This window comes from Balearica regulorum, chromosome 13, assembly GCF_011004875.1.
Source record: "Balearica regulorum gibbericeps isolate bBalReg1 chromosome 13, bBalReg1.pri, whole genome shotgun sequence".
NCBI lineage: Eukaryota > Metazoa > Chordata > Aves > Gruiformes > Gruidae > Balearica > Balearica regulorum.
In genome coordinates, this window is record NC_046196.1 from 10,701,956 (window position 1) to 10,728,511 (window position 26,556).

Sequence of the window (26,556 nt, forward strand, 5' to 3'; positions counted from 1 at the left end):
AGGGGGGAAGAAGTAGGAAGGTGGGGGAGAGACAATGTAGAAAGAATTCAAGATAATGAAAAGAATAAAAAAAATAAGCATGATAACATAAATTTAACAGAGCCTGAAAAAAAGAAGTCTGCCACAGGTGAGATTACTGATACAGAGGTTTGGATATATAATACAGAATGGGCATAGGCATATGCACTGCTGTGGTATAGTAACACCTGGTTTAATTGTTACCTTTTCCTACCACTTTACAGTTTGGGGAATGTATCTGTGTGAGTACCCCTGTGAATGTCATACTTACCTGAATGCTTTTGAGCGACAGGGTGGTGCAGCAGTGTGCCAAGGCAGAGGGAAGGGATGAGCCACCCAGCAATATGGGCCTAAAGTAAAGGGGATCATTTACATGCAAAATGTGTTTGGAGAAGGAAGTTTGGTTTTGCCTGTTTCAAAGAGTCTGCATCCTTGTGGAAAGGATATTGGTTTGCAAGGGTTGAGTGGAGCTGGTGTTGCACTTTGGTTTGGAGCATGCTGTGCCCCTGGTGTTTGCAGAGCCATGGGGCTGCTGTGTGAAACACTGAGCAATTCATTAGATCTGCTTATTTTTTAGGGCTCTGTCACAAGCTCCAAGTCAGGTCTGTATTGCATTTCGCAAGTAAAAGGTTCTCAAATTCCCAGAAGTAATATCAGGCTTTTAAATACACCCGTCCCCCTGGGCCCCCCCCCCCCCAAAAAAAAAAAAACCCAGTCAGATATGCCCTCTTAGTAGGGTCAGGGAGACATCCTAAGCAAGATTCAAAGTTAAAAATTGTTCTCTAGTGGAGTTTAACTTGTATTGGCAGCTGTTCACCTAGCCTCTGTACCTGATCCTCCACAAAGATTTGTGTGTGTAAATGTCCCAGTTTGATGTTAAATCATGCACTGGAAACTTGTACGCGATGGTGTCGAATTGGGAGTAAATAGTTTAATAGATTCTGTGGCCTCTGTATTTTGTAGAGTAGAAATGTGACCCCGTTGTGAAGGAACAGATAACTGTCAAAGTAGCTGTAGTTACAATGTGATTGCAGTTGATGCTTCTTAGTGGGAAATTTCCGTGAAGTTGTACCACTTTCACATTTAAAATGTGTAAATGATACAGTTTTGTTGCTCTCACTAATATCTTTGCTGCTGCCACCAAGCTACCTGTCTAGGCTGAAATCCTTAATATCCACGGTTAATAAATTAGGATATAAATGTCTCTGTTACAGCTGTGGATATTGGATGTTGAGAAAGCCTTCTCAAAGCAAGAGAAATTGCCAAATACTAACATGATTAATTACAAAGAAAAAAAAATCTGGCAAAGTAATTTTCGGATGTTTGAAAGGGTTGTTCATCAGTGGAAAGAAAATAAAACAGCAGCAATAAGCCAAACAGTTTTACTAAAACAAACAAAAAAAATTTGCAGAAATTTAGTAAGCGCTGGGTTTGGCCTCCTACCTACATCATATGTCCTAAAAACTATCACAGGACAGTGCTTCACAGTACCTTGGCAGAGTTACAGTCTAGGATTTTCCTCAGCAGTGCCTAGAGCCCCACAGTGTTGGAGGGGAGTCTCCTTTGTCCTGGACCCAGCTTGGGCATTGGCAGAGGATGCAATTCTGCAGTGCTGCTCAGTGATGACTGCCTGCCAGCTGGGTGCTTGGGCAGCTGTCTTTCGGGTGAAGGTGTTGGGACCCTGTGGGACCCTGCTCCCCAGATGCCCTGACTTGCTGTGGTAGAGGAGGTGCAGCTGTTCCTATGGTGTCTCAAAGTCTGTGCTTTGCCGTGCAGCAGTTCTGCCGTTGGCACTAGTTGCATCCAAAATAATTTTTTATTCTGTGGCTGGAGAAACTAGGTGTCTCAGAGTATGATGTGGTGTTTGATTTTTTGTTTAAATGCCCATCCTGGACTAAGTGCCTTCTCTCTGACAGGTCTGGGAATGGATGATATAAAGCAAAATTGAAGCAGCAAAAAGGAAGAAATGCAGGAATGTGCATGGTGCCTGTAAGTTTTATTGCGAGCTTAAAAAGGCTTGTTTTGGAGGGCTGTGTTCAACTGCCTGAAAGGTTCAAGTCCTGACAGGATGGAGGTACCTGGCGCTGTGATGTGGCATTGCTTGGAGATGCTCCAGGGGCGTGACAGCTCCTGAGGCTGGCAGCAGGATTCCTGTTGGCTTCTTTGGGAGCAGGAACAGCCTTGAGCTCTTAACAAAATTAGCAGAAGTGCTAATGATCAACCAATAAATGTCAGTGTTTGGCTGGATTTTTATGTGATTTTTCACTGTGCCTGTGTAGATGCTGTCTCTGGAAGTGGATTTTGTCCCTTTTCTCTACTTTGGAGCAGATATTTTTGTTGTGTGGTATGTGTTACCTCTTTCTATTAACCTCACTGTGTTAACTCCCTGTCACCGTAGCCTTGTTTGTTACTGTGCGGTGAGACAGAGGAGCACAAGAAAACAGCCAAGCAAGTAATATATCTCTTCCAGCTGGAGTATTTCATGTCATCTGAAACTTCATTCCTTGGGTTTTGGAGCAGTTTTACTAAATCTCTCATGTCACATTTGTGTGTTCCAGCAAACTTTTAAGAAAAGGCCTATGACTCATTAAGGAAAAAAACCCCTAAAGCACAAACACTCATTTAATGCTCAGCTGAGAACTGCTGTGTGTATAAAACATGTAAGAGCTTACACAGGGGGACTCAGCTGGGGGTAAGGATTTATTGCTAGTGACACCTATTTCCAAATTTGAGATGCTGGAAAAGTTCCTCTCAGCAGGTTTTGCAGAAAAACCTGTAGGCAGTTGGGTTTAAACATCTGTGTTCCTATGTTGCTGGGGTTGCGGTGGTGCACGTGTGCTGACAAGTGCAGCTCAGCTGTCATCTCGCCCAGTGTGGCTGTGAGCCCTGACCCTCCCTGCTGCTGAGAGAAGGGGCAACAGTGGCAGCTACTGCATGACTTGGAAGAAGGGGTATATTGGGGTGAGTTGGTTGGTGCCGCCCATCAGGGTTGGGCGGGTGTGGGGTCTGCCAATGGGTGCCACACACTGTCTGTGCACTGCAGGTGTGCCTAGAGTTTTCTCTGTGGTGAGTGTTTGGGAGCTGAGGTACCTAACAGAGGATTGAGTTCCTCCAAGTGCCAGAGATGAGAAGTCAAATGACTTTGAAGAGGGATGTGATTGGGTTGGAATGACTACACAGTTACTTAATGCTAGATTTGAGAGAGAGAGTTAATTCTAAAGTCTTTAATGCAGCACTGAAATGCATCTAGCTTGCTGTGAGGGTTGATGTGTGCATTTGTGAATATTGGGAGAAGTCCAGGGAAGGCAGTGTGCAAACATAAAGAATATTAATACCATGTTGTCATGAAATAGCCAGGGAGTGGATCAAATGGATGCTGAAGAGGCATTTAATAGGTTACAAAAGGTCATGTCTGGCTGTATACCATTGCTCTGTTAAGAATTTGGCTGAACAAGACTCATTTCAGTTCAGAACATGTTCATAGTTTTTGTGAAAAGTAGATAGCTATTGTGGAAGAACTGCTGGGGACTCAGATGCTTTCCTGGCCATCCAAATGTTTGTTTAATTGGTGAACTGTTTCACTTGTGACACCGCAGAATTTCTAGAAAGTGAAAACAAGATGGTTTTTCCCTTTTAATGTGGCCACTTGAGAAAATTAGAAAATTTCAAAGTTAGAGAAGTGAAAACCCATTCCTAAATGTAGTTTGACATTTGTGTGTATTTAGATGCTCCAGCTCACTTGAATCATATTTCCTGTGGTCCATGGAGACCCTGTGGCCTCTCCCAGGCATGGGGAAATACCCTTTTGTTTTGGCGGTCACTGCATAAACCTTTCTCCTGTGCTGCAAGCTCGTCCCCAAGTGTGTGCAGTGCCAGGAACTGGGATCTCATGAGTAGAGTTCCTGGGCTGGACGTTGGGTAGTTCTGCTGCACTTTCTCAATCCCCTTGAATGTTACCTCTGTACTGGTAGTCCCAATCTGCAGGGTTTTGGGGAGCATCAGGTAAGGCCAGTCCTGAATGTAGGTTCCTGGTTGGGTCAATGTGGTGTGTTGTTGGACTCGAAGCACAGGGCCGGCAAGTGTTGCAAATTTAAATGTGAGTAATTTGACGTTCGTTTTGTGTGTGGGCTTTGCATGTGCAAGACTGGAGCGTGTGTGTGTGGCGTAGTTGATTGGAAACCTTTGTTAAAAAGGGATTTTTAGCAAGGTGGAGAGAAGTATGATTGTTTTTTACTGTAATAAATCAAGTGCTGACCTGACTGAATTGAGACAGCTAAGGTCTCTGCTGTTGTGGCTTGAATCTGTTTTCCTGGCCTTGCAGATATGACATTGCATTCAGTAGTGTTAGAGTAGGAACTTAGGTTTGTGTTCTGTCTTTGTTCGTGGTGTGAAATTCCTACTAAATCAATTTGTTTGGTCCAGATGTTGAATGATTGGAAAATAATCACTGGGGGAATGGTTCTGAGCAAGGGGATGGTGGATAGACTTTGTCACTTATCCATGGTTTCCTCAGCTCAAAAAAAAGTGTGCTAACCTGACTGTGTGCTGCTGTCTGCTGCCCTGCCAGTTCTTGTCATCAACATGAAATGCAGCAGGATTAAACCCATGGTCTCTGGGCACTGTCTCACCTGTCACTCTTCTTTCCATCTCTCCATAACTAAGTTCAAAGAGAATGTTGATTTTTTGTTTTGGTGTGGTTTGTTGTTTGTTTTTTTAAAAAAGAAAAGAAAAAGGTAGAAGCAGCAAAAGATAGTGGAGCCCAACATCAGCTGAGACAAAACAACTGTTTATACCAGCCAGACAGGGGAAGGAAACATAATTGGTAAAATGTCAGATCTCTCAATGTTTCTGTGTTGTGGCAGTTGCTGTGCTGTTAACCTCGAGCATCCCAGTTATCAGGTGTAGATGGGAGAAACAGGTAATTCCTCAGGGGACAACACAGAAGCTTTGATGAATGGCTAATAACTGTTGCAGCTTTTTTTTTTTTTGCCAAGCAGTTATGTGAAAATTCTCTGCAATTGGTGGGTTGCCCATTTTTAATCAAAGCCATGTTTCCCAGATCTAAACACTCAATAGAAAACAGAGCTGCACAACAATCAAGTGTGTTAGAGTCCAGATTTTGAGCTGGTTTGAGAACTAAGCATGTAATTTTCTGAAGTGTAGAGCAGTAGCTGGTCATCTTTGAAAATGTGTTGGCTTGTTGTACCTGCTCCTGGCTAGACCAGGGCTGAGCCTCTGTGGTGCACAGCAAGTGATGCACTTGCTCTGGTGGAAAACCCCTGCAGCTCAGGTGCAGACCTTAGTGGCTTAACTCGGGGGGGGAAAAAACTCTCAAGACATCTCAAAATCCATGTAAGGTATTAACTAATTACACTTTTATTTAGAAAATTGAATGCTTATGTGATCAATCCAGACCTCCCTCATTCATGACAGTCCTGTTTAGGTCATGGAGGGATGTTTGACTTGTTTCTGACACCTTGGAGTCATCTCTAGTTGTTTTGGTTTTGGAGGTTTTTTTGGTTGATTGGGGTTTTTTACACCACAGAGATCAGGGAATAAGTAAATTCACATCTGTGTTTTACCCTTGCTGTGTTTCTCTGCTTGCCCAGCTGCCTCTGCATCTCCCAGGACATATCCACTGTGGAGCTGTTGGGTGTATGGCTGCTTTGTGCTTTGACTGTAAGTGATGTGTGGTTTGCCTGGGAATTTGGTATCTTGACAGATAGACACCAATTTCCTGCAAATTATGATGCAAATAACCACGAGCAGGTGGACTTAATGGTGTGAAAGAGGGCTAGAATGCTCTGGTAAGTCCTGCTGACCCCTTTCAGCTTGTACAAAGCCAGCTATTGGCACAGAGTTCCCAAGTTGCTCTTCTTGCTCACAGGAGATGGGTTTATGGAAGATGTATGTGAATCCTAGGAAAGCTCCTTGCTGCAGAAGCCGAGATCCCACCATCTCAGGGCACTGAACTGTCAGTATGAACAGACAAGATCCAGAGGCTGAACCTGACTTTTCTGTGCATATGATTTCAGCAGAGTAGGGTAGAGGTGGTGTCCAGAGGTGAAGTTCTGCATCCTCTGCTTTTGCTCTCTTTGTTGTCCTCTCCCCCAAACAGCAGTCACTTAAAGGGTATCAAGGCCTAAACCTGGAGAGGATGTACAGAGCAGAGGAACAGGTTCGGACATGAGTGATGCATGTGACACCCGTTGCCTCTGATCTGCAGGTGGCTATAGAGAGCACCCTGATGCTATGTGTGCTGTGGGTGAAGTGCTGGGGGCTCTGGGTACTGTTGCCACTTGCTTCCTTTGGTTGCCTTTTTTGCAATAAAATAATAGGTCCTGCTCATTGATACTTAATGTTTTTTCCTGAAATTTTGGTGGCCATCAGGTGTTGTCTCAGATGCTGTTTTACAAACAATTAGAAAAAAGCTTGCCACTTTGCTTGGCCTGGAAGGAGAATCTCCCAGTCTTATTTCTGTATGTTAGTTTTGAGGGAACCATTCCTGTGTGAGGGTGGCGAGAGTGACTGTGCTGGGAGGTGTTGCCTGGTCTTGGAGAGTGGTGCAGGGCTTCCTGGCAGTTGCACAAGCAACACCTGCAAATTAGGTTACTGCCCAATTCAGAGAGGAAAAAAAATCAAATCCATGGCAGGTTTGGGCTTGGAGCTTTGAACGCAGCACAGGTTTGCCCCTTGCTGTAGTTTCTGGCAGAGTGGAGGCATGGCAGTTCACTTGCCAAATCCCATATTGCCCTAGAGCTCCAGAGAGGCCTTGTGCCGTGGGGTGGAAGGACTCAGGAGTGCCAGACCATGCTGTTTTAAAAAACAAAACCAAAAAACCTTCCTGACCTATTAGGAAAAGGGGAAAAGAGAAGAGGTGGCTTGGGTTAGGCTGAAACAGCCTTGCATGCTGTGTAAGAGCAAACTGATAGTACTCATTGGGGAAGAGGCTTTCTCAGCCTGTGTTCCACACCTGGGAGGAATTCAGGATGGTGAAGAACCAGCCCAGAAAGAGGTGATCCCCAGAGGCTGATTTACTTTTATTCACAAAGAAAATACTTTGAAGATGCTCCAAGTGCAGACTTGCAAATCAGCTTCCTGGTGTGCCAAATGTGTGAAGCTCTGCCCTTCCCTGCTGCTGCCTCTGCTCCCCACCTTGCAGGGGCTTTGCCTGGCTTCTCTGTGGGGCTGGTAGGAGTGACAATGGGCAGGAGCAAGGAGCAGCTTGGATCCATCTGGCCGCAGTGGTGACTTGGCTCTGGCTGGGCATCCTGTCTTGCTTGTGTCCATCTAATATATTTCTGTAGCTCATGAAAAGGGAAAAAAAACAAAAACCCAACCCAAACCACAAAACAAAACACCCTAGCTCCCAAACTCTAAGGCCAAATCTTTGACTCTTTTGTGGGCAGAACTTCCTTTGAAATTACTGGGTGTTTTGCTTGGTTAAAGACTGGTAGAATCGGGAAACCCAGTGTTAGATTGTTGCAAGGTCAGAGAAAAGTGTGCATTGCAAAGTCTGGGGGAAATACTTTCTTTGGTTTTTCTGACAAAGTACTCCATGAATAATGAGTATTGGCTTAGACCTTTTTCATTTCCAAATAGGTCAGTCCACATAGTGTGCCCACATGGGGAATTTTGAACCCTGCTCTGCAGGTGGGAGGATGAGCTGAGGGGCTGCCAAAGGCCACAGCACCTGGGTTAGAGCACATCAGGGGCCTTGTGGGCCTGCCCTGCCCTGCCTACCAACAGTGCTGTCTGTTGTGTGTGACGGGACTTTCAGTATGGAGCTGAATCCCACCCATGGGAACTAGAGGTCAGCAGCAGAAGCACTAGTGGGGCAAGGGTAGGCTCTGGGCTGCTGCTGAGAGCACGCAGCCATGCACAAACATTAGCTGGGCTCGAAGCCACAGATGTCAGGTAAAGAGTGATAATAAAATTTTTTTCCCTTTTTCCCTTTTACATCCAGGTGTTTCTTCCTCCAACTCTTCCAGCCTGCATGGATGGGTGAGGATGTTGTGCACCAGCTGACCCCAGTAGTCAGAGTTCCTCTCTTCTGGCTTGTGATCTTTTGGGTGGGGGTTGTCCCTGCCTTAATGCCTGTCCCCTCTCAACCCACAAATACAGGGCCTGTGCGGGCTTGTACAAAGACCATGACTTCTGCAAGGAGGTAGCTGCTCTGGTCCCTCAAAGTTGCTACAAATTTTACTGTGATATATAAAAGCAGAGAGGAAGAGGTGTGCAGCGGTGGGGGGGGGGGGGGGGGGGAATGGCTCTTCAGAGGGTGAGTCACTCTGGGAGTGCCCACTGCGACTGGGTGCCTCACCAGCATTTGGGGAGCTTTTAAATTAGCGTTCATAACTAATGTGTAAAATGCAAGACAAAATTTTGAGTCAAAAAAGGAGAGGGGGGCTGCTGAGAGCTTTGGCAAATATGTGGCAATATTTGCTTAATTTTTTGAGAAATATTTCACCTTTATTATTATGGGGCTTTGGGCAACGTGGTCTAGTGGAGGGTGTCCCTGCCCATGGCAGAGGGGTTGGAACTAGATGGTCACAGAATCATAGAATGGTTAGGGTTGGAAGGGACCTCAAAGATCATTTATGATCAAATGATCTTTAAGGTCGCTTCCAAACCATTCTGTGATTCTCTGATTATGAAGCTTATGCCTGTGCGTTTCGCCTCTGCTACTGTTTTCTAGGCTTTTGCTGTATCAAGGCTTTGTTCATTGGTCTGGAACTGCCAGCACTGGGGCTGAGCTGAAAGTGGCTATAAAACAACTTTGTTTTTATTTTGAGCTGTTTTCATTTTAAGTGCAGAACCAAATTTAGTGGCACTATGAGAGAATGTTAGGTTGTAAGTTTTATTTTGCTTATATATGTTTTAAATTGAATTAGAACTACAAACAAACTGCAGTGAGATCAATGGGAGTTGTCCCTCCTCAAAGGACAAGAACTACACACTCAGGTGGCAATCATTTGTATTTGTGCTCCCTAAACAGTAGACATTCCTGTTTTGAAGGAAGATCAGCAGCTGGGACCTAGGTATGCTGCTGGTGCAGGCTCAGTTCTGCACACATCATTTCCTCCTGTAACACTGCTATTCTGGAAGAAAACCCTAGTTACCAGCCAGAAAAAGTATTCAATAAACCTGCAAACAAATTGTTTGAATTTCTTGAACTATGCAGCTTGCAGTTTCTCACTGATAGTTGACTTAAGGGAACAGAGTAAGTGTTGTCTTGGTCTAAATTAGAGTAAGACTGACTCCAATGTCAAGTGTGACCATTTTGTTACAAATAGTTGCATGTTTGTTCTTATCCTGCAGCTCAGGGACAAGGCACTAACTTTTAAGCCTGGGGTGGGGAAAAAGGTGAGATAAGGTTTTTTCTGTGCAGGCTGGAGTATAAATTTGAACAGAGAACAGTCCATATGCCTGATCTTAAATAGGAATTAAATCTTTCAAGTTTTCTTCTGTCAAAGAACTCCAGGATCAGGTCATTGAGAAATAGTAACAAGTAGTGCAACAGGGCAATATTGTACAGGGGAAGAAGAGGCTGGGGGACACCCAGTATTTCAGGTCTGAGCTGAAGGTCCTTCTGCTGTCAACAGATGCTTAGATATTACTGACTTCAGCAGGTAAAGGACTGAGATACATAGAAAAAAAGCTGTGTTCCTCTCAGTACTAAGTTTAAATCCTGGCAGGTAAGATGTAAGTTGCTTGGCTAACTCTTATGTGTTAATCACAGATCTTTACAGCATGTCTGTTGGTTCAAGGAAAGATAAGGAAAAGGATACATGTTCATCCTGTATTCTCCCTGCCAGAGACTTGCATGAGCCATTCCTGTCAGCCTGAGTCATTGACACCACTGCAAGATAAAAGCTGTAGCTCCCATCAGGTGAAAAACAATGGGGAGCAACTGTTTGTACCAATTACTTAGTTTTTCTTGCTTTGCTTGAAGGGACATCTCTCTTTCTGGCCATGGGTGGAAGAGAACCAGAGAAGACATTTTTGTGACTGGTACATGATTGAAACAGAATCTGTTTTAACTGGGGATAAACAATGATTCCTTCTCTGAAATGGACAAACAGCTCCTCTACAGAAATGATAAAATTGTTCATCTCTCAAAGGCATCAGTGGGAGAAGCAAGGGCTGTGTAGGCACCAACTCTGTACTTCACTCTTAACCTCACAAAGACATCACAGTAGAGAGATTTTTCATTTATTTAATAAAAGCCACTCTTATTTCCATGGATATAACTACAGAAGAGGCTGGATTCATCTGGAAACAAAGGCTCTAGTAATTAAAAAAAAGGCAAAAATAAATAATACCCCCCCAATAGAACAATTCTTTTAGCCAGTTTTCAAAAGACAAGTTTTGTGGGTTGTGTGGGGTTTTTTTGTGTGGTGGTTTATTCTTTTTAAGGGAACACTTACAAACATATTTCTTAGTGAATACAGTGAAAGGAGAGATTTCAAAAGAGCTTTGCTGCAATTAAGTGAATGGTTGCATTAGGTTGTGCTGCTGTGATTTATTGCATGAGAATGAAAATCCTGAGTGATTTACACACTGATCCTGAATGTTTTGATTAAAGGTCAGACTCAGAAATGCATTTATGCTTATTTGGAAGTCTAAAGAGAATCCACTGGGGAGTTAAATCTCTAAGTAGGACTTGAATGTGTAAATATTCACAGGTAGCTCTTTACATACCTGTGTCATTTTGTTGTGAATTTAGTTAGGGAAAGCTTTACTTGAAAACTGAAGTCTGGTCTCTACTAGTACCTACAGTAGGAGAGAGCGTTCCTGTAGACTGCCCTGACTTAGGATATTGCATATATAAATTCTGTACCTTACTAACTTAAAGGAGTTATAAAGTAGTTAGGAAGAAGAAAAAAGGTGTCCAGGGTGGCTTGCTGATTTTTTTTTCCAAGTATTGCTGTCTTCAAGCTCAGGAATGGTCCATCCTGACATGCAGGAGGCCTGCATGGACGAGCAAGGAGCTCCTAAGAAAGAAATGAAATGTAAAAGAGGTGGAAGCAGGGACAGATGACCTGGGACAGGGTACACTTTTAGTGAGTTTGCAGATTGTACTACGCTGGCAAGAATGGTTGATAGACTAGGTGGATGTATTGTCATTCAGCAGGACCTTGAGAGGCTGGAGAAATAGGCTAACAGGAACCTCATTAAGTTCAACCATGGGAAATGAAAAATTCTGCACCTGGGGAGCAACAACCTTGTATAATGGTATGAGCTGGGGGCCCACTGGCTGGAAAGCAGATCTGTAGAAAGGCCCTCTGAGGTCCTACTGGACTTGAGCCAGCAGTGTGCCCTTGTGGCAATGAAAAGCCAACAGCCTCTTGAGCTGGTGCTCAGACCTGACTGTCTTGGATCATGGGAATACCCAAGCTGAATGCATGCCCTGGGTGGGAGCTGGGAACTTGTGTGCTCTGTCCATACACTGTATATCCCCACTGTCTGGGCAATTTGCTCACAAGAGCTGTGTCTAGACAGGCAGCTTCAGGGCTTGGAGAGTTGGGAGTGGGTTGTGTCAGCTTCTGGGGTGGGTAGGTCTTAGGTGGGGCCCCTCAGATCTCATCTGGTCTTCTAAATAGCAGACCCTCTGGTGCCCACTTCTCAGGTGGACCTTCTGAAATTTAAATGGCTGCAAAACACCTACCACATAGATCATGATCAGATGCGAATTGTCTTTTATTGCTTTTGTCATGATCCTAATCTGAACCACTGCTTTAGTAGTAGGGAAATATTTACCACTGCCATTGCACATGGGTTTTCCACCAGTCTCTGTAATGATGGATGAACAGACAGCACAATTGGGAAAAGGCTTACCTCCCTTTATTGTGCCTCTGTGTTTTGCTGAGTATTTTAATTAAAACCAGATAGAGGAAAAATTTTCACACTGTTTCCAATTTTTAGTGATTTCACCTGCTGTTGAAAATTGCATCAAGGCATAACACTAAAGGGATGATGTAAAGAGGAATGAATGCTCCTTTTAGCTGCTGTGAATAGAGGCTTCTCATCAATTAAGTGTTGACTTTATAATTATGATAAGATTACATGTTTCTGTTATTTTTTTTAGCTGGTCCTTTAAGACATAAATTAACTAGTGTTTCACCACTTCATGTAACCTTTCAAAATGGAGAAGGGAGCTTTGGCTAATAAATTGCATAAGATCACATTTACTTGGAGATGTTTAATGTAACTAACAAAGTGGAAAATTACCTTCCTAACCCATCAGTCTTTTCTATCTGCTCACTCTTCCACTGATTTTGCAGTTCTTGAGTTTTCTTTCTAAACTGTGCTTTAGTTGTATTTTTGTAAGTGTTGCTAAAAATTTAGTCGCAGCTCCTTTTCTGGCTGATGACTCTGGGTGGTGGAGCTGATCAGTTCTCACTAAATGATTGATGTCTGGGTGGTAGGACACTTGACTGGGTGGTGGGGTGTCACAAGTGGGAGAGGAGAGCATTTTGCCTCTTGTTCATCACTTTGACTTGAGTCTGGCATCCAGCTCCACAAGAAATGGAGTCCATCTTCCAAAATTCAGTTTAAAAAGAGGACACTTTTCTGTCTTGGCATGGAGACGGTGAGCAGGGTGGGTGTGGAAAAGGCACCCAGTCCTAGTTCTGGGAACAGGCCTGCTGTGATGCATGGTTGGGTCCTGCAGCGCTGAGGGCTGATTGGCAGCTGCTGGCATCTCTTGTATGAAGACAAGATTTGTTAGACACTGGACTTCCAGTGCCAGGGCTACACACAGTGATAATTTCAAAAGATAAATCCTTTCTCCTCTCAAGCAAATAGCCTTTGACGTTAGCTATTGAGGCCAAAGTATATTTCACTGTTTGTATCTTAGTGCCAAGTGCTATTGCAGGACACGTTCTTTAATAGGAGCAGCTTAGCACTTTGGTTAAGTGGTTGCAGGTCTCTCTGTAGAGGTTATGGGCCAAGGGTTTGGCTGCAGGTGCAGTGGGCAGGTTGTGAAAAGAGCAGGTGATGCCAAAACCCAATTATAGTTGGGGGTTGTCACCTTTGCCAAGTCCTTTCTGAGATAACTCACTGATCAGAGTCTTTCATGTTTTTTCCTCTGTACCTATCTTTTGCAGAGGAACCAGGCACTTCTACCATTGGTCTGTCTGTGAGAATATGAAAGGTGGGTTACAAAAATCCAAGTGTGTTTCTAGGCACGCTATCTGCTAACTCTGGATGATGGTTTATCGCTAGCTAGGAAACAGTGCATAACTGAGTACATAGTCAATGCATAGTTGAATGCTATGATCATGCTTGTTTTCATCTGAGAAAATTAGCTCTTTTTATTTTTTCCTAGTTTTCTGGCCTTTTATACCTACTTTGCTCTCATTTTGTGTCAAGATGAGTGAGACAGGGACAAACCAGGGGAGAGGGATAGTCCTGAGTGTGATATTTGTGCATTTCTGAATCATTCATCGATACTAATTGGATGTGGATGAAGTGCATGTTCACATTTCTGTTGAGTTAGCCAGACAGACCATGTACCCCGGAGTTCACGCCAGCTGCTGGAGTGCAGACTGTCACCTGATCCAGAACTGACAATACCTGATCTGGCAAAAAGTCAAAGCAATCCAGGCAGACGATACCTGACCCAGCAGAAATCCTGCCAATACAAAGTTAACCATAGTACTTCACAATATGTGGCATCTTTTTATATGGGACTAAGAGCTGTGAAGCTGGATTTATTCAGTCACTGGAACATGACCTCATCTACTGCAGTGCTACTGCCCATCTCAGTGGAAGGACTGCTATTGAGCAAAGTGAGATCTGCCTGTTCCTACAGGTCTGAGTGGTGCTGGCTGGCTACAGCTGCCTTAGAGTGCGAGTTGCTGAAGGTGAAAATGGAGCTCAGGTCCTTTCGTGGTTCTGCGAAGCTCAGAGTTATCCTCTTGTAAGAGTCATTGCAGGCAGGAATCTGTCTAAAGCATGGAACAGCCACCACTTGTCTGCCTTAGATCTGCAGTGGAGAGCAGCCAAACACTGCCCAGGTCTGTAGAAGCCTCATTTTGCTGTGGAAGTTGGCAGTGTATTGACTTTCTGATTTTTACTTTTTTTTTTTTTTCCCCTCTGGTTGGATCCATAGGAAGGAAATGAGCCTATATATATATAGCATGTGGTGTTACCATTTCCCGGAGGTGGAGGAGGCAAAATTAGAATATCCTGTTTACATGTCATTAGTGGTGTATTTGACCAGCTGTTCCAAGGGTTTTCAGCTTGCTACATCAGGACAGGCTTTTCTTAGGGTCTGAGAGTCTTCCTGTCTTGCTGGAGTAGGGGAGTGTGGCTGTTTGCACTAGCACTGAGCACCTCTATTGATTGGGCCTTACAGCTGCAGAGGAGACTGGGTTTTTCACTGTAGGCGAGGCAGGGAAAGTGAGGCTTGCCAGGATAGGTATTTTAGAACTAAAATCTTTCATGAGCTGAAGGTGGGAGAAAGTGGCAAATGAGTTTGAATGCTTTTGTTTAAGCAAACCTAGTTATACTTCTGGAAATGATAAAGAACCTCCATGTGGCAGGTGAGAACTAGTGAGGCAGCGCTGGTGGCACCTTTGCGGGGTAGGTGGTGGACATGCAGTGCTTGGGTACTGCTTGTGGAAGGAATTGCTGAATTTATAACCAAATGTGTTTATGTAATGCCATGCCTTTTCCAGACTGTCATGCTCATTCTGGAAATAGACTGTTATCTAAGAAAATAGAAAAGTGCACCTGGAAACTTTTAGGCTAGTCTCCTTGTTTAATCATGAACCCACTTTAAATATGTCAAGGAAGGCAGCTGTAATATATGACCTATTTCTGCCATATATTAAAGTGATGAATCATATGTGCAATATCAGGAGAATATAATGAAAAGTCTCTCCAACTTGACGTCTGTGCAGCTGATGTTTTCAGGTCTGACATGTTGTGGAGTTCAGCGTATTTGATCTGCATTGTTGGTGCTTTCAGTATCACTGTTGTTACCTGGCTGCGCAGATTTTTCTAAGCTGAAGGATTTAAATGGATTCTGTCTTTTCCATGTTACCTCAGAAAGTTTAACTGTCTTTTCTCTGAAGACCACACAGTAGTTGGTGGCTTCCATTTCATATAGAAAAGAGCCAAGACACAGAAACTAAATGGTTTGCTAAAGACAACTAAGGAAGTAAAAACTGGGAAAGGGGACTGGTATAGTAGAGTTGCTGGCTGGTTCTGTACTGTGATGACTGTCATATATATAGGAAAAACTACAATGTGTAGATAGATATGTTGTTATTAATGTGTGGTATCAGTAAGCACAAAGGAAAGGTGATGAAAATACGAACTTTAAGTATTTTGTTAATTGTTTATTTACTGTAATGAAACTGTCTCGATATCTGTAAACCTGCTACTGCAAACAACTTAAATAAAACTTAGCAGGTCCACATTCTGACCTGCATTATGCCAGAGTAAATCTAAAGTAATGGCGTGGACAAACATCTCATCCTGGAGCTCAGATGATCTCTAGCTGGTGCAACCAGCTAAATGAACTTGTAGAAATTAAAGCATGGATAGAAACTGCAGTATCCATGTTAATTAAAACCCAAATGTTTGTGTGAATGCATTTGCAACCTGAATATTATTTTTGAGAAATCTCCTCTATCACCATGTGTGGATTGCCACTTCTGTTGCCCATTATATAGGGGTATGTAGTGTGAAGGTCTGCCCTCTTAAATCAGTGTGAATACACAGCTGGGCTGAATGCCTCTTTTGCTCTACACCAGCTTCCTAACAAGAAATTTGCCCAGGAGCACTGGGGAGCTTTGGATATTGGTATTGGATTTTTCTGGACTGAAACTACAACCTGCAGGAGCACCACTCACTTCTGCTGTGTGACCTATGTGTGTGTCTGTTGGGCTTGCATGGCAACTCTGGATGTTGTGGTGTGTCCTCCTCTGCCAGCAGTTGTACAAGCTCAAGTTTTTGCTGGCCCTAGCCTGTCTTTACCTGATTGCTTCTGCCACTGTGCTGGAAACTTTGCACACCTCAAATAAGCTGAATTATGTGTGTGATTGCACTCATTATGTTGCAGGCAAAACAAGCATGGTTTGAGCTGAAAGGCTTTGTTGATGTGGTCCCTTTGAGCTGTAAGAGGATGCATGTCCACAGTGAGACACTCAGATGTTCAGCAGTGGAGGGGCAGTAGGACAGGGAAGGGACTTGACAGACACTTTTCCCTCTGAGTCATTCATTCCCAGTGGTGTTCTCCTTTACCTCCCCCCAGCTGTATGTGTCCCCTTGCTTTGCTAATCCCAGTAATCACAAGGTACTTATAGAAGCAGGATTTTCTTCTTTTTTTTTTTTTTTTGTGAATAATTAAATTACTAGAGTTATTTGCAGGTCCCTTTGTGCTGTGGTTGTCAACTTGAGCATGAAGTTTGAGCAGTCAGCTGAGCTCTGAATCACGGACAAAGCAACCTAAAGTGGCACAGAGGATAGAGCAGCCACGAAAACTACTTGGTCTTCCAGTTCATTGCCTCAGTAGCAAAAGATCTTTCTATAAATGCCAAGTGAGAAGTATAAATCATCCTGGAACTGCCATGCACTAAATCAAGAAGCAGAGAAATGAATGAATATTTGTAAACCAAGTGTCAGTGTAACTAAAACGCTGCAGAACAATAGGCCTGTGATATGCCTTGTGCCGTCGGGAGGCTCCGTGGCAGAGTTGGAGATCCACACAAAGGGAAGTTAGGCAGAGGCATGCCGGCTGTGGCTGAGGCAGATGAACTCTGTGCAGATAGTGTCAGTAATTTCATGGTTCAGAGCAGTAATTTCACATGCTGTATGAAGCAATAAGCATTTGCTGTGCTAGCTTCAGGCTTTCACTGTGCGACTGGATGGTTCTACTTTAACAGTAACAAAAGCCTTCCAGTTTCCAACAGCTGCTAATCAGGGCTGATACCGGCTCCCATGACATCTCCCACTCTGCAGTGCTGACCTAGAGCTGCCGTGATTTAAGTCACCAGCACAGACATGCCCTGGGCTCATAGCTGCTAAAATACAAAGTTGAGAAGGATGGTGTTTGAGAGTTGTTTCTACAGCCTTCGATGTTCCCAAACTCTTGCCCATCACCTCACCCTACATGTGAAACTCTGAAAAGTTTCTGACAAAGAACAGCCGATGTATTTACTGAAGCAAGTAGGAATAGGCTGAGGCCGAGCCCTGCTGACCTGCTGGCAGGGCTAATCCCTCAGGCAGGTAAAGCTCAGCACCCATGTCCTGATCAGCACTGTCATTCCTGGAACTGGTCCCAGCACCTCCCTTCCTGGCCATGATCTCTCCCAGTAACTTTGTCCTACATGAGCCACAGCCTCATTAAGCAATAGGCACAGTGGAGGTAATGAAAGTTATTCTAGGAGCTGGAGATAGAACTCAGAGCTTGCTTCTACAGAACTTCCAGTGAATGTGAATTTCACTGTATTTGTAACCAAACAGAAATTAATCTCAGACTTTGTTTTTTTCTAAGTTCTACACATGCATCTTTCCTGCTCCAAGCCTGTATATTAATTGAGTAAAGCCTCCTGTAGGAGGCAGATGCTGAAGTGATGGAGATCTTTTAAAGTCAGCAGATGTATATCTCAAGGACCTAAGTAATTTATTGGTGGGGTTTTTAACTTCTTTCCTTGAGGAGGAAAGCAAGGTTGGGGGCAATCTTGATGAGGTTTAACAGTGACAGCAAAAGGTTTCCTGGTCCACAGCCTGCTTTGTCCTGCTTTGCTTAAGCTGTGATTTTTGTTGGGTGTTGTGGCACATCTTCCTCCAGTTTAACCTACTCCAACCTTCAGCACAGTTGCTGCAGGGAGCATGTGGGTACTTGCAAGCCAGAGTTGTGTTACTGGATGGTGTCAGGTCCCTCCTGGCTGTGGGATGTTGCGGTGCCAGGTGTGGATGGGCTGTGAAGGGGAGCTTAAAATGTTTACCTGAGCATTTCCCACTTTAGTCTGTCATTTTCAACCTTAATTCAAGTTGTGGTGTCTTCTGATCTTCCCCTGGGGCACAGGGCAGTTCTGATAGCTTACCCAGGCAGTCCCTCCATCGTTCCTACCATAAGATAAACTAGGCCAGGTCTTCATGCGATTGTTATGTTGCTGCTGAGCATGCCCAGGAAGTATTTATTTATTTACAACTTGTACATACCAGATTTTATTTTATGTTGGGTATTCAGCCTTGGTACGTTTGCCAGGCATCTGCCAAGTGACAAAGTCCTCCAGCAAGAGCCCCATGGTGGCGAGGGCTGGGAGGGTTTCCCAGGCTGCCCCCCCTTGCTCCTGCCCAGCTGCTGGGAAGAGGCTCTGCCCCTGTGCAGGTGCCTTGTTTCTTCTGCCTGCGTCTGACTGGGAGATGACGTGTGTGTTGAAGATCCCTCCTCCTGTGTTTGTTGGAAGGAAAGGGAGCATTTTTTTCGCCTGAGGTCACCTCTTATCCGAGCTGCAGCAGTCCAGGACATCTGCACAGTAGCTACCGTCAGCTCAGGCAGGTACCGCTGCAGAAGTGGCACAGCTGCCCACGCTTGGGGCAGCTCTGATATTTCACTGTTTACCTACCTTCTTAGCAGAATATTTTTTTAAAGGTAGTAGCAACACGCTGTGTAAAACCTGCTCAGGTGTGAGATCACTGGCTGCAGGCACTGCAGCCCATGTGGGAACACCTCCTGTGGCCAGTGACACCTATGGGTGTCTGGTGCAGTCCCTCCACAGCCCCCCTGCTCTTGCAGCTGGCCCCTATTGCCACAATTTGATTTCTTGAGCTAAGTCTTCCCCCCTCCTTTGTTCTTCCTGCTTCATGGCTGTAGGTTTTCATTTCCCTGCCCCTGCACCTTGCCTAGGCCCCAGCTGTGGAAAAGCTTGTTGCAGACTTACGTAGAGGTGGTCTTTTCCTGTCCGAGAGAAGAAAAGGGGATTTTGCAGTAGTCCAGTGTGTTGTTCACCCACCCTTTTCCTAGCACTGCAGCATGAACAGAACTGCAGAGGCAGGGAGGGAGTCAGTCATCTGTGCCATGTGTTAGTTGTTAATTTTAGCTTTACCATAACTCTTGACGACAGGGCTTGGTTGTTTCCTACTGTAGGCAGCATGTAGCGGTTATCATGGAGATACGGTGTGGCTGTAAGATTGTAAAGCTGCAGCTCATCCCTGAGCCGTGGCGTGCTGTCAAGGAGTGCAATAGCCAGATTCTCTCACACAGCTGCTGCGTACTGAAGTTGGGAGGCCATATGGTACCATTTTTCTTGCATTTGCACTAAACCCTTGACTTGAGGTTAAGTGAGAATGGCATTGGGTACAGGCTGAGCTCCCCATGTCTGAGGACAAAGCTTGGCCAAAAGGTGATTATATATCTGCCATTATACATATTCCATTTAACCTTTGCCTATTGCCTTTTTCCCAATTCTTGAGTGCCTGGTGAAGTCTGTGTGGAGTCCCAGTCCATACTGGCATGGTCAAAATAACATCCCAGGATTTGATGTACAGGTCCCAAACTTAACTTCTTCTAATGCCTAGGCTATGACAGGGAACTCTTTACAAGTAGATTATAGCAGACTGAACAAAAATCCTATAGCTTTAATGTCTTCTTTAGGTTGTTGCTGATATCTTTGCTTGTTGAAATGTGTTGCATTTGGTCTCTTGAGTCTGGAGTGAAAGAATTCACTCATATCAGAAAATACCTGTCTTATTTTCTCCTGGTGCTGATATTAGCATTTCACTAATGTGTGAGTTAGCCAGAGAACATCATGCTTCTGACGGCTGTGTTGCCGTACAGTGCTGGAGGCTTGCCTGGTTGTGTCCAGAGATGTTCTTCTGACTGACAGGGTCAAGCTCAGTGAAGTGAATTTATTAAAGGTGCGGAGAGCACTGGTGATGTGCTGTAGCTAACTCCAGCAGGGAGCCTCTGGGAGCTCCTTCTCTTTCTAGCGTCATTTTTGTTGGTGGTCTTTTGCTGTGGTCCACAGAGTGCATTTCTTCAGTCTCTCGTGTTTGGTTAAACGCTACGTGAGGATGCAAACATCTCTTCACCACAGCAAAGGAATGTTGTGCTCCCACTCAGCCAACCTTTATGCAAACTTTGGGTAAATGCAACATCTTTTAACATCTTTTTCTAGCTAAAGAGACACCAGATCTGTAGGAGAGCTGATGACCTGGGTGGAAACGCAACAGTTGATGTGTTAAAGAACTGGAGGCACAGTTGCCTGCTTAGAATAGAGGTGTTGGGAGGGGTAAGGAATGGTATAAAGGTTGAAGCAGTTGATCTGAAGTCTTTTCAAGTGAAGCGTCAGAAACGAGACATGCTTGCTCTCTAACAGAACATTCTTCATAGGCGGTTTAACAAGCTTTGGAATTAAATCTGGAAAAAAAGCGATGTAGCTGTTAGGTCAAGGCTTTCACGAGCTTGCAGTATAAAGTCTGGGCTGTGACTGGTGGAAAACAGCCATGTAATCAGTGCTTTTCCTAGGCAGTTATGAGCTCACACTATACTCGCACCACAGCTGCATATGTATTTTCCAAAATACACTTTTGGAATTATACATGCATTTTTTTAGTATGCTAATCGTCTCTGTGGTCATTCATTCCTGGAGTTAATGACTAGTCTCTTAGAGAAAACAAGTTAACAAACTGACAACTGCTCATAACAAATCACTTGCTGGAGAGGCCAATGTAAGTTTAACATCCGCAATAAATCCTTCTTTTGCTTCTGATGGTTCAGTGGAGCAATGGCAAAGAAATGAGGCAATAACTTCATTTATCAAAGCATTCATGGCTGTAGTAGATTTGTGCATGAGAGCTCATAGACAGAAATGCCAGAGAATTGCAGATTGGATTTGTGCTCTTCTTTGAGTAATATTAAATGTAAATAGGAAAAGGTAGATCTCTCAGTGTATAGACAGACTATCAATAGCTGCCAGTCCCGGGTATATGGTTGGCATGAGAAGATGGGCAAGAAAGGTACAGATAGCTGGGGAGCTCTGAACAGGCTTTCTTCTGGCTCCACTGCCAAGAGCAAATTGAAACGTCATACCAAGACCTGACGCTGAAGTAACAGATTGCTTATTTCTGGTGTGATCCCCGTGTTCTCTGCTGTGCATGCAACCCCTCCTGGCCTTGGGGCAGGGTTATTGCAGAGGTCATGGAATGTGATGAGACAGAGAGCAGGTTTGTGGATGCTGTGCTGCTGCTGGGAGTAATTCCTGCAGCTGCTGGCTGATGGGATGCCTTTTCGGATCGTGCTGTTGACAGTAATCAATAACCATCTTTCATCAGCAGTTAACCATTAACTCCTGGCAAATAGCAGACCTTTTTCATAACCTTTGGTTACAAATAAATAGACATAACAGCCTTGGATAAGGCAATAAATATTCTGAAATTCCCATTTCCTATATTGGAGCTGAGCTAGTCTAAGGACCAGCATTTTCTTAACACTTTGTTTGCAATGAACTGATGGATCTAGCTCGCAGCTAGTTTGTATTGCAGGTTTAGCTTTGGGACATTGGTATTTGATAATACTAAAGTTACAGTTCCTGCTTCACTGAAACACTGAAATAAGGTTTAAGCTTTTTTTAAAAAATATAATCTATTATTAATGTATTGTTTTTTAAAACTGTTTCATTTGACAAATGTGCTCATCGTCCAAAATATGCCAGGATGTTGAGCTAGTTGAACAAAAGACTAATCTCTCTTCATGCTTTGAGGGAGTTAAAGGTATAAACACCAAGAAGCCCATGATTTAATGAAAAGTCTTTCCACTTTAGTATTTGAATTAGTAGCATAAGAAGATTCTTAGGCCAGTTCATAGACTGGGAGTGAATAAAAGTGAAACCTATGGAAACTGAACTGAGACACCAAACGCTTTGGTGGCTTAACTTTTGTTCTTTCTGCCATTAAAGTTTCTACCAGTTCGTAATTTTCTCCTGAGCAGCTTGCATTTGTATTTTCTGTGTGTTTGTGTGTATAAAATGTTTACAGCACAGCAGGGGAGAATTCTGGATGATTAAACCCTAATTTTGTAGTTATCGAGTTCCTAGACTCTTAAGTATATTAGCGGTTTTGTTGATGCTACTGATTAATGCTAAGCTTGTTTGTGCATTTGTAGAAATAGGGCCTCAAACAGCACATGGAGCACAACAGCTTCGTTACAGAATTGTATATATGTTTTCTACTGTAGTGTTTTAAAAATCACACAGCCTGGTCTTGAGATGTCCTGTCCTCCTACAATTGAATAGAGACCAATAGACATCTCAGAAAAACTGAGAATCAGTGGTCCTGAGTGTGCAACAGAAGGGCATGGATTCTGCAGCATTTCTTTTCCTTTTCATGGGGTTACAGAAGCAACATGATTCTTGAATTATCTCCCTGCCTTGGTTTGAATTTAGAGAGGTTATGCATAGATAGAAATAAATGCATAGGCAAAAGACTCTTAAAGCTATAACTATGAGGAAAAAAAAAATCTTTAAAAAAACCCAACACCCTCTTTGTAGAGCTTACTGCAATCATGACCTTTTCTGTGAGCGTGCTGTGTGTGGAGCTAACCGCTGACTTTGCCAGTGCTACACTGGCTCTTTGTATTTTGGTCTCGTGGAATTCATGGGAGTCATCCCTGGCATCACTGAGAGCAGGCTTGGGCAGCGAAGGTGAATTTCTGACCCCACTGAAGCAAAACTACCAGCCAGATTTTTTGCCCTTAGACCATAAGGAAGGTAGAAGCCTTGCTCTTCTGTTTTTTAAGATGCCAAGTTATGTTTATGAGGTTACATGCTGCTGTCCATGGGAAGTTAAACTATTATTAAATGTGACTGACAGATCCATTTTCCCAGTACTGCATGGCTTCCACCATGGACCAATGCTGTTGACGTTGCATTGCTGGAGAGGGGCAAAGAGAAGTCTCTTGGGTTTGGACTTCCTGTTGTTTTATTAGTGATTATTGAATGTAATGTGGTGGAGCACACAGCTGTGAAGGTGAAATTATTTATTGGGCAAACAGAGTTATTTCCAGGGAACCTGCAGATTTTCTGTCCCCTCTCGCTGCATCTGCCTCCTTTGGATTTCTGTCTTTAGCCAGCCTCAGTGTCCATGCATTGAAACACCAGCAGAGGCTTCCCTGCTGTGTCCCCCTGTATCCCCATCCTCTTTTATTTTGTGTTAATTTCCATGCATTTGTTTCACTCAAGTTTCCTGTTGCTGTTTTGGGTACTTGAATCTATTCATAGTGAGGAGCTCATTGATTCAGGGCCTGATGGGGATATCGTGAATGTTATGAATCAACAGCCTGGAGCTGTTTTTAGGAGCTGCAGAGGATTCTAACTTTCATTCTCTTTCTGCTTTGTAGGCATTTGTATAAAATGTGGAAAAGGTGTGTATGGAGCAAGCCAGGCTTGCCAAGCAATGGGTAACCTCTATCATACCAACTGCTTCACGTGCTGCTCTTGTGGTAAGTCAGATCTACCATAGCCTTATTAAGTGGCTTCCTTTTGTAATATGTGTTCCTTTATCAACCAGTGTACAGAGTGAGACCTAATCTTGCCTGCTTCCTGAGGCAAAATTCCCATGCAAGACTGCAGCTTCAAAAGTTGTTTTTTATTTGCCATCTGTAAGTGTTCAATAGTGTTTTCTTAAGCAACAGCCCAGAAAAGTAGCATTTGGTTGTTTTAAGGGCTGCATTTACAAAACAGCTTCAACCTGGCTGTTAAAAGTACTACATACTTTAAACCACTTGAGTTTATGGAACTGTAATGCGTGCTTATCATTTTTACAGAAAAACAGTAAAAGTTGTGCAGCCAAAACCATATTTTCCCTCAGTTTCTATTTGAAAATGCAACTCTAGTCAAGCATGTATATTTGTCATTTTTGTATATACATAATATTCAAAAATTGTTCTCCTATGTTTGAATGTGATAAGAACAAATAGAAATTGCATGTTGAAACACCTTAAGCTATTACAATGTTTTATTTTTGTAGAGGAAAACTTGCAGGTAAATCACTGCTGCCTCCTTGCTGTTCTCAGGACCTTTTTAGGTTTCTCTGTTAATCTGAACTTATTGGAAGTGATGCATTCTGTATGTGATTTGGGGAAGTCATGGCTTTCCCAGGGGAAACAAGACTTGGAAAATTCAGGGCAGCACTTTCAGAAGTGTTTGCCTGAAGTCAAGCATTGTGAACTTAAGTTGGAAACTTTCTTGCTGTCTTGTAACTGCTGAGAGCTCACAAATTCCCACCAAGTTCAAGGGAAGTATGACAGCTCAATTTTCAGGAGTCAGGTAATTTTTCTTGATACACCTGCACTTTTATTTATGTTCCTAATATATGAAAATATTTGCCTGGATGTTGAAGATCTTGTTGCGATGCATATACACAGCAAAAGACTTACTCCGAGCAGAGTATGCTGAGCGTAAATTGTTTATAAAAAGGATTAATTAAGGATTAGAAAAAGAATAAAAGATTATTGGCATAGAACCAAAGAAGTTGATACGGAAAAGACCGTTGTAAAGTTCACTTGTGAAAGGAGAAGTGTTGTATTTTCTCCTGAGATTTGTACAGATAAATATTGGCTTAAAGAAACCTATAACCTGAATGTAGAATTTAGTGACCTTTATTAATGACTCTGGGCCATTACCAGGTTCTAGAATAAACTAATCTCAAACCTTCAGGGATTACTTTTGACTTTGCTCAAGTCTGACAATGAATGAGTAGCTATTTTGTTGGCTCCCAAAGTGAACAGCATCCTGCTTAGCAGAGGATTACAAAATTTGATATCGGATAATATCTATCCACTCATCGCCAACATTAACCTAATTGCATGGGTGAATTCCAGCTTCCTCTCTGGGGCAACTGTGGAGGTTTTTTAAAGTAGTCAGGATTTGTGTTTGTTACCACAGAGGTCTGTACACAGGTCACTCTGTTCCTCAGAAGAATGTATAAGGGCCAAGGAATGTATTTTAACAGCAAAATACAAACCCAACTTAATTATTCAAAAGCACAACAAGCTTTTCTGACTGTCCTGGCGAGGTGTGTGGGGCCAGTGTACATCTACCACAGGGCGACTTGAGACATGTCTGTTGGGAGCGTAGTTTTGCCTCACCCCACAGTGCTGGTGGAATTTCGTGATTGACGCGGCTTTCCGTGAGTCACGCACATGCACAAGGAAACAGTGCTCCAGGTTGTCTTCTGAGCTTCTTGCTGTACTGCTCATGGGCTGGAGGGACCAGCTATCATCTGCCAGCAAGAAGGGCTTGGATCTTCTTCTGTCTGCAACCTCTGATATAATCCCATCAAAGGGGGAATGTGTGGGGACTTCCTTATGTTAGGCACTGAAAAGGTGGATGTGCTGCCAATGTGGCAGTAGTGCCTGAGTGCAGGTAAAAAAACTTGATCAAAGTTTAGGTTCAGCTACATGCAGCTGTGAGTCAAAAGCAGAGCTTTTTCCCCTCAACTCAGCTCCGAAATAGTATCAAAATGAGCATAGCTGGAAAGGGGATGTCACATGAATCCTTGGGTTTCCCACTTTATTTGGGGCTGTGCAGTCCTTGGGAAAAACAGAGTGATGCAGGACAGTGCCAGTAGATTTAGACCTTGGTAATGAGGCTTGCAGATCCCACCTATGGGAATTGCATCCTGGAGTGTGCTGCTGAAAAGGCTTTACAGAATATCTCGTACAAGCAACAAATGCAAACTTCTCATAGTACTGCAGTTTGTGAACAGGGAGTTCATTTTACCTTCAGTGTGACATTAGTGGGACCCAGGCGAGAATTCTGCACTCTAGTTTTGGTGCCCACCTTTAAAGAGATGAGAGAAAACTGAAGAGGGTTCAAAAGGATAGATGATTAAAGGCTGGAGAAAAGCTAATCATGAGATCCCAATGTATTTTGGGTATCAGAAATGATGGGAGGGACATATGACTGGAGCTCATAAATACTTTAACCATAAAACAGCATTAGAAAGTGGTCTCATACATACTAGAGACAAACACAAGTGAGATTTTTTCTGGAGGCTGAAATTACACAATTCAAATAGGAAATCAAAGACAGTTTTTATACAATGAGGATGATTAACTGCTGGAATGAAATAGCAAGAGAAGTAGCAGATTCTCTATTCTTTGTTTTCAAAGTAAGACCAAATGTCCCTTTGGAAAGCATTATTAGCCAAGCTTTTAGATTCAATACATAGGTAACTGGGTGATCATTAATGACCTTTGTTAGGTAAGAGGTCACAGCACACAGACTAATGCTCTTTCTAAGCCTTTGTCAGGAGAGTAGAGAAGTACATTAGTACTCTCTGCCTAAAACAGTTCATATGCAGTAGTTCCTGTGTATACTTAGAAATCTGAGACAGAGTAAGAGCACAAGCTTGCCTTTCTTTTTCCCCTCTTTTTTTTTTCCTAAATAACAAGAATGATCCAAACTCTCCTCCAGCAGTTATCAGTCTTACTTGCAATATAATGGATCTAGAAAATAAAAGGCAGTAACTGGAGAAGACAAATTCTGTGCCTGAAGTAATTCGATTTAGATAAGG

At 43.4% G+C, this 26,556-nt stretch overlaps 1 protein-coding gene across 3 annotated transcripts in view; it reads left to right on the forward strand.

The window, feature by feature from the left end:
- WTIP (WT1 interacting protein) overlaps positions 1-26,556 on the forward strand; it is an 85,084-nt gene that overhangs the window by 7,356 nt on the left and 51,172 nt on the right. For all 3 annotated transcript variants that reach the window (XM_075765532.1, XM_075765529.1, XM_075765531.1), the window contains one exon: positions 23,378-23,479. In XM_075765532.1, the coding sequence (XP_075621647.1) occupies positions 23,378-23,479 (102 nt within the window). The remainder of the gene's footprint in view (positions 1-23,377; positions 23,480-26,556) is intronic.